The 8718-nt window shown below is 30.1% G+C and overlaps 1 protein-coding gene across 1 annotated transcript; it reads left to right on the top strand.

The window, feature by feature from the left end:
• Positions 1-6236: 6236 nt before the first annotated feature.
• On the top strand, positions 6237-8299 carry LOC136985666 (uncharacterized). Its single transcript, XM_067282989.1, has 5 exons — positions 6237-6897; positions 6931-7335; positions 7400-7821; positions 7910-8069; positions 8172-8299. Exons 1-5 carry the CDS (start codon positions 6237-6239, stop codon positions 8297-8299), a joined length of 1776 nt encoding a protein of 591 aa, XP_067139090.1.
• Positions 8300-8718: the final 419 nt, after the last annotated feature.

Here is an 8718-nt window from a genome sequence, read left to right as displayed (position 1 = left end):
CCTTTAATCACCAAAATTTAATAGCATTAATCCCCCTATTATCTAAACCTCCCTGCAAAATTTCAGAAATTTTCAACAAAACGTACAGAAGTTATTAAACTTCAAAATAGAACTAAATCCTTATTATTATTATTTTTTATTTTTACAATAAGCCAGGACGATTAAATACAAATAAAGAAAAAATATACTTCTTTTACAGACAATACATATAAAATGTGTCTTTTATCCAGACGTCCTTAATTGTGCTGCCATCGCTAGAGGGAAATATTGGACTATTTTACATTGTGAGGCGGACGAGAAGCCTCAAATAAAAGGTCGACTCCGCCGTGGAATTGTCTTATCCCTCAACTGCGTGAGAAAGGACGTCTGGATAAAAGACACATTTTATATGTATTGTCTGTAAGAGAAATATATTTTTTCTTTATTTGCAGAACAAAATCCTGCTCCACTCACACAGGCACTAACATTCATATATACAGAAAGAACCGCCAATTTTTTATATATATTTTTTTTCCGTAAAGATTACATATCTTCTAATTTAAATGAAATTTTTATTGGAAAGGTGATGAGCCGTTTAAATCTTCTCAACCATTTAGAACAGATAATTAGATTTATATTGTGTTTCCTTAAAATAAAATAGAAATTTTATTTAGATTTATTTTTTAAAATTAATTAAATATTTTTATAAATAATTTAAAATGATTTTTTAAAATTAATGTTATTAATTTATTATTATTTTTTTCAAAATTCATAAAATTAATGGGTTATAACTACATTTTTTTAAAATAAATGAATTACTAATTTTAAAATCACTTTAAAGTTTTTCTTTTTTGAAATTAATAAAATTTATAAATAAATCATTAAAAAGATATTTTAAAATAATTTCTTGTTATTTTGTTAAAAAATAAAGGAATTATTTAAATAATAATATATTACTTTAAACAATATTATTAGGAAGAAAATATATACATATATATTTAAAAATAAAATGTATAACTATAAACAATACAAAAAATAAGGAAAAAATTTAGTAAACATCAAAGATGCTTTTAAAAAAATTTAAAAAAAGACAATTTCCTGCAGATTTATTAAAATTTACTTAATTTTCTTAAAATTTGGCTGTATTTTCTATGTTAGTAGAATTTATTCTATAAAATTTTTTCCAGCAATAATAGCGTAAATACAATAAAGGAGGAAATGCATCTTTCTAGTTTTTTTTATTTATTTTTTTCTTTTTATCTTCCCCGAGGAATCGAATTATTGCATCTCCTTACATTTCATATATATTGAAGTAATTCTACTTGTAGACAAGTATTGCTTCTATACAATATAAAGGAATATTGGCAAACAACTCCTTCAACCTACTTTCTAAATATCAAATATATAAGATCAATTTCATTTAAAATATTCTTTAAAACGATTTTAGAATTTATTACATTATTTATATGTTGACCTTTTTTAATTCTGGTATATTGAAAAATTTATTGTTTACAAGGACGTGTGAGTAGAAAGAAATTATTCTTGTAAACAGTAACTTTATAAAGAAAATTAAGAGTTAATCAGACCAAAATTGTCTAAAATATATATAATATATTAAGAAAAATTGTTTAGAAATTATAAACAATTTTTATATTCATTTCATTTAACTATATAAATATATTATTTAATTTATACATATTTAAAATTAAAATTTTAGTATAAATTACTTTTAGATACACGTTATATTTATGTACATATTAATCAATTTATTATATTATTTATGTATTATATTTATTTAAACAAATACAAAAATTATATGTATGTATATATTAATAAATTATCTAAAAGTAACTTTTACTAAATTTTTTTGTTGAAAATATTCATTTTTAACGTGTCATGTAAAGGATTTTTAATGTGAATAAATGCAAATAATAAATGAATAATAAATGAAAAAATGCAAGCAATAAAATCAGAACTCATAAAGATCTGTTTACTCTTAAGTTTGATTGTTTATAAACGAATTTGCCCCTTTAATACACTAAATGTCTCTTCGAGAAGAAGATTAGTTACATTCAACACCGAATTTTGACTCGCTCAAATCCTAAGTATTATAAGAGGGCTCTCCTGTCATTAGATAATGACATGTGAGGTTCTCAGATGTAACTTAATTTAGCTTAAGTCTAAATCTAGCTCTGGTCCTACTACTATCTGAAATTGTCTTCTAAAGAATAAATAAATTAATTAAATACTTATTCTAAATTTTTAATTACTGTTTGTGAAAGAAATCATCAAAACTAGTTTCAAAAATCCAGCAACGAGTTGCGTAACTTTCTCAGCAGGAGTTAAAATTATGTGTGGCACCATCTGTTATAGGATTTTATTTTCAAAAACTTTTCACGTCATTAATTATTATAAAATAGCAAAAAGTTTAATTTTGAGGATAGAGACAAATTAAATGCTAATAACGAGTAAAATCTTCATCAAGTCCTATCCTACTCGAAATATGGCACACGACCTTTTATTTCCCCATTCCCTCGACCTTTAACCGGCAAAATTTAATAGCATTAATCTCCCTAATACACAAATCTCCTTACAAAATTTCAGAAATTTTCGACCAAAAGCACAGGAATTATTAAGGTTCAAAATGGGTGAGCAAAATCATGTTCAACACAACTACACACACACACACTCTCTTTAACTCTATCATCCATATGTATTGGAAGAAACCCCCAGTTTTTTTTTAGTACAAAAGTACAAAAATGTATAGAAATGTAAAAATCTTAAAGGGTTATTTTTTGACCGATCGCCATACTTTCCCTCTGTTATATATAGTAGCCGGGAAAATAAAAGTGGTATTTTTAATAAGTAAAATTGAAATGTGATTTGTAAATCCCATATTTAAAATTAAAATATTGCGTTAATTTAAATAAAATGAATTAGAATTTAAATATATTAAAAGATACTTGTTGTACCTTGCTAATTTACCAGATTTCTGAAATCATCAGTAAATGGCACCATCAGTTATTTCGCCATTAAAACTTTATTATTAATTTTTAATTTAATAAAAGCTCATTAAAATAAACATTTTATAAAACTATTAACGTGATTTCTAATTAAAGTTAAAACATCATTATCTTAAGTATGAATACAGTAATTATTATCACGTTAGCATTTTTCTTGATATATCTTTTATGACTTTTTCGAATTTACTTAAAAATTATTAATTAATTAGTAAATAAAATATAAATAAAGTAAAAGTTTACCGAGAAATTGTCAATTATCGAATAAAATAATTTAAAATATTCTTTGGTAACGTTGTATTTCACTTAATGGCATTGTATTAACTGAATGGTCCAAGTACGTATTAAAGCGTACTGATTAAACAACACTAAGCATTTATTAAGGACAATTTAATGTGTTCAAGTATTCTTTATAAGCACTTCAAAAACACTTCTACTTATCAAAAAGTACTGTTTAAAGTACGGTTTGATAAGTAGCAAAATCGGGGGATCGTTTTCTCGCTGTTATCTCTTGTACTAAATTTTTCTAAATGTCTTATTATAATTCAGACCCACAACAATGGAGTTTCAAATTCGCCATTAAATCACAGACACTCGGAATAGATTTCTAAAATCAGTTTTATTTTGCGGTGAGGCAGTCTCATCATAATTAAAACATGCAACAAATTTTACACTGTTTATCACATCAAAGAATATCCTGTGACCCTTACGAAAGTTGTATCAATCAAAGCTTAATGAGAATGAAGAGATGCAAGAATATGTCAGACGTATTCTGGGACTACTGGTGCGCTGCATGGCGTCGGAGAAGAAATCAGAGACTTTCAAATGGCAGCATTATTAATAATGTGCATGTTTACATATTTTTTAGAAATTGGTATTCACGAAGACTGGACTGAAAAGTTTATTTGCGCAGTACAAATTTTAGCTACCATTTATGAGAAAAGCCACCTCTTCAAAGTCCACGATGAGACAGTTAAAATAGTCGACTGACAATGCCGTGTGTCAGTCGACTGTTTGGTTGCAGTAATGAGCGCGTAATGACGATCAGTCGATTAAAAATTGCTTGTCGGCGCTTGATCTTACTCGGTGGACTTCCAGACAGTCACGAAACACTTGTTACAGCTTTCGATGACCGCCCAGATGAAGAAGATACGCTTGAACATGTTAAGGTAAACTGATAGACTAATATAAAGGAAAAATTGAAAAGTTTAGGAGTTATGTTCAGGTATCACTTATGTGTCTAGGAAGGTGCCCATAATATATATGCTGTTTGTACCGAAATCAGAAAGTAACCTGATGTCGGTTAAAAGACTTTCTCAGAAAGGAAATGAAGTTAAATCTAAAGGTAGTAGCTTCAGTATGAAAGAGCAGTGTTGTGATTACAAAAGGAAACATTATTGATGACCCGTATCAACTGGAATGTAAAACACATAGCTAATTTGGCAAGATTTAAAATACGCTCTAACTATTCTATGACAGCACAAACAACTGAGAGGATCCAGCAGCAGTAAAGAAGCTTGCATTACTAAGCTCATCCAGAAAGTAAGTACCGTTTGGGTATTATAAAAGATTTACAATTTGTTTTCATTTGTATTTTATTACAGAAAAATCTACATACCTTAAACTACTTTTCGACGTATTCACCATGCGAATTAAGGCATGTCTCATATCTTGGCACTAATTGCAACATACCCGCTCCGTAGAATTCGGCCGCCAGCGACCTGAACCAGTTCTGGACGTTTACCTCGATCTCTTCATCACTTGCAAAGAAATTTCTTGAGATGAGAAAACAAACGGAAATCGGATGGAGCTAGGTCCGGTCTATAAGGAGAGTGACAGAATTGTTTCCAGCGAAATAAATCAAGCAGCGTCGTCGTTACGCGTGCGGTATGCGGTCGCGTGTTGTCATGCACGAACACAATGCCAGAAGTCAGTAGTCCACACCGTTTGTTCTGTATCGCGCGCCGTAATTTCTTCAATGTCTCACAGTAAGCTGTAGATCTCATCACCACTTTGCAAGTGATGATGAGATCAAGGTAAACGTCCAGAACTTGTTCAGGTCTCAGGCGGCCGAATTCTACGAAGCGGGTATGTTGCAATTAGTGCCAAGATATGACACATGCTTTAATTCGCATGGTGAATATGTCGAAAAGTAGTTTAATAAATTACGGTTAATTAAACTTGCAAGCACGTTTCTTATTGGAAATTAGATTCAATTTCTCAAATTATCTTTATCCAGTTGTTCTTACATTAGAATTTATATTGTAGATTTCCGAAGAGCAAACGATTGAAAATTTGAAAGATCGACAATCCGAAGAATTTTCTGGTTGTAGAACTGACTACAGATGTTCGGATGAAGACGATTACGTCACTGAGACGAACAATTGCGGAAGTCACTGATTGGAAGGAAAGAAAATTCAATTTGACATCACTAAACATTTCTCCGTGGTCTTTGAAAAAGAGGAAGACCACAGAAACAAGTAAAATGCAAAACAGAATTCGAGAGATGAAGAGAAAGAGACAGGCACTCAAAGAAAGACTTGAGACGAATAAGGGAAGAGAAATATCTAAAATGATCAACGAAAATGACTTTTATCATTCGATAGACGTTTTCGGAAGAAACGAAAGACGGAGAAGTCACATAACATGAAGAATGATAATGGAAAAGGCGGACAGTTCCGTATTTTTCAATCTGTCTTACAATTTCCGTAGTTTGGAATTTTCTCGAAGATCTTCTGTCGAGTGGAGAAGAGAAAACACAAGTTGCATACTGTGGTGTAAGTAGCATATATGCATTTATTTCTGCTGTACTAACAAAGCTGTATGTAGGAAGAAATAAAAAATAAATTAAAAAACTAAATAAGAAAACTTTATCTTTCTTATTTCACTTTTCAATACGATATTCAGTTATACAAAATTTTCTTTTTATTATATTCTGAAGGAAATTTTGCATAATTTAGCAACCTCGGCAAACTACTTATGACAGCAGCCCCCCTGTTAAGAATCACTGAAATAAATCATGAAAAATATGGAAAATTCATAAAATGCATTTTGCAAAAATTCGTCTCGAAAATGTTAAAATGGTTTGATAACAACGTGAAGATGGAATTTTTGCAAGGAGGAATTTGTAAATTCTCATCCCATTTGATATCGTCAATGTGAGGAGACTGCCGATCTCCTTTTAAGATATGAGAATTTGGAGTATCAACAAGAGATAGAAAAGGAGTCGATCAGAAAATGGAAAAGCTGTTTAATTTGAAATTGACGAAAGATGATTTGTTTAGGAAGAATTATACTTTAATGCCATCGCTTGAGCATAGAACTTTTGTCAAGATAGCTATTACATCGTGGAACCAAGGTGATATTAGAGCCTTAGCTTCGAAGTTTTACTTCTCATCACCAATCCTGAATATTGGTAAAAGAAAAAAGGAATGGCCAAAGGTAGAAGATGAAGTGATAAAAAGAGTATTGAAACTATCATTGCCAAAATCCTTGAAAGAGGAATTATCAAGTTTTGTTGAAGCAGTAGGTTGGCAGATATTAACATGGATAGATTTTCATAATAAACGCTGTAATTTTGTCATAAACTTACCAAACGAGTTTTTCTGGACACCTGAAGATGCTATTGATAAAGAAAAAACATCGCAAATGTTAGTGCAAGACAAAAACTTAGATATTGTCGGACGCTATAGATTAGCATGTACTTATTGTTTAGAAGATCACATCTTTATTCTGTGGAACCAACTAAGTGGTAAGAAACTCTATGGAAAAGATCTTAGGAATATAAGAATTAATAAATCACCTTTAGTGTCATTCTGGTCTCACGATATAGAAGGAGAAATAGTTCAGCTTGGTGATATAATGAAAAGATATTGTCAAGATGAAAGTGTTATCCCTTGCGAATGTGTATTTTAGCGTTCAGCAACTAAAGGCAATAAAGCAGCAACTAGATATTTCTTAAAAAAGTTAACTTCTGATGAAGGAAAAAAGAGGGTCTTGGTAAAAACTGCAGGATATGTAGCAAATAGACGTTGTGACTCTGCTCGCAATCGTACTGACTTTCCTAAAGAACACTATGCTGATGTTTTATGTTTTTTACTCTCACAAATGGACGAAGAGCAGCAAACAGAAGTATTTAAAAGCTACCCTTATAAAGTGTTAAAATGTTTTTTGGATTGGCCATGGCAAAGTCTCTTTATGGAAACGGCAAATCATATGTGGGACTTTCTTTCTGAAGGGAAATACGATCTTTTGTTAAGAATAATAGTTGATAAGGTAATAAATGGCTATAAGGATTGCAATTATCAAAATCGTTTTGGGGAATTTTGGCAACAAAGTCCTAAAGCCCATAAAAAAATATGTTATAGGTAGATGTGCATGAAGTGGGTTTTTGTTATCAGACTTATTTAAGGTCGAAGACAAAGAGAATGTTAGATTAATCTTAAAAAATGCTACTGTTAAAGAAAAAGAAGAAATTATCTTTTATTATAAAGGACAGAATATTTGTGAGAGATTGATTTACAATAACGAATGGGGTTCATTAAAGTTCTTTGTTCAAGAGTGTATATCATCCAAAGACATAAAGGTTAAGTTTAAAGAAGAATTTAAAGAACGTATAATACGCCGTCGCTCAGAGGAAACATTAGAGAAAGAAAAGGATATGTGGAGTAAGTTTTTTCAATTGATAGATGATCTTATTCAAAAAATTTTTAAAAAGAGAAATATAGAGAAAGGTAATAGTAGTCCAAATAAGAGACTTTGTAGTATAGAATTTAAAGAAGTAGCACATAATATGAAAAAAATATGTGAAAAAATGCCGAAGGCAAGAGCTAAAACAAAACAAATTGCCGAATTAATAGAATTTTTACTTACTGAACCCGTTAATCCAAATAATGTTAACGATAATCCAGTCAAGTGATCCAGGAAGACTAGTAGAATTTGCTGAAAAGTTTGATTTATTGTTGTATGAGACTCCTAGGATTGGATCGACCGCTGATCCAGAATTCTTTATGCATGGTATATTAGGTTTGGTTCTAACTTTATCTGATAGTGGACTAGTGGAAAAACTTGGTATCAATAAAGTATGTTAAGCATACTACAGAAGATGTTGAGAATGGTGAGCAAGTAAAAAGTGAAGTTAATGCTGTAAAACTGTTTTTCTCTTGAAAAAAGATGGAAGAAAACAAGTAGCCCTTAGAGTTTTAACAAATGATCAGATTACAAGTGATTTAGGAAGTGGATATTATTATAACGATGATGAACTTAAAGATATAGCAAAAAAACTAGATAAAAGAAGGTAAAAGAAATTAATGAAAATCTTTCGAAGTGATCGCAGAATACTGTTATTAACTGTACCTTTTGTGTAAACATGTTTGTGTAAAATATGAAAGAATTGATAAATATGTTGCTTGAAATTATCGAAAATGATTTTAGACTCATTAGAGTTGTGACTTCTCTAAATTCTTTAAAGATTTTAACTGTAATTGCTAGGTAAAGACAAACAGAATGCATATCTTAATAAACGAAAATTTACCATCATAGTAATACAGTGGTACCTCGTATAACGTACTTAATCCGTTCCAGATGCACGTCCGTTATACGAAACGCATTTTCCCATAGAAATACATGTTAAAACATCTAATTCGTTCCGCAGCATAAAATAACTGTACTGTATCATAAAAAAATGAACATGGGGTGCGTTCTTTTATTCCTCCGCGTA

The sequence above is a fragment of the Centruroides vittatus genome, unplaced genomic scaffold (assembly GCF_030686945.1).
Source record: "Centruroides vittatus isolate TY-2023 unplaced genomic scaffold, ASM3068694v2 contig_975, whole genome shotgun sequence".
Lineage (NCBI taxonomy): Eukaryota > Metazoa > Arthropoda > Arachnida > Scorpiones > Buthidae > Centruroides > Centruroides vittatus.
This window is presented reverse-complemented; position numbering and strand designations above follow the sequence as displayed.

What these genes read in the sequence shown, in the direction of transcription:
- LOC136985666 (XM_067282989.1), top strand. Translation starts at nt 6,237, where the DNA reads ATGGAAAAGCTGTTTAATTTGAAATTGACGAAAGATGATTTGTTTAGG. An exon ending in AGATGAAAGTGTTATCCCTT is followed by an intron (nt 6,898 to 6,930) that starts GCGAATGTGTAT and finishes CAGCAACTAAAG; the next exon opens with GCAATAAAGCAGCAACTAGA. An exon ending in TGGACTAGTGGAAAAACTTG is followed by an intron (nt 8,070 to 8,171) that starts GTATCAATAAAG and finishes TCTTGAAAAAAG; the next exon opens with ATGGAAGAAAACAAGTAGCC.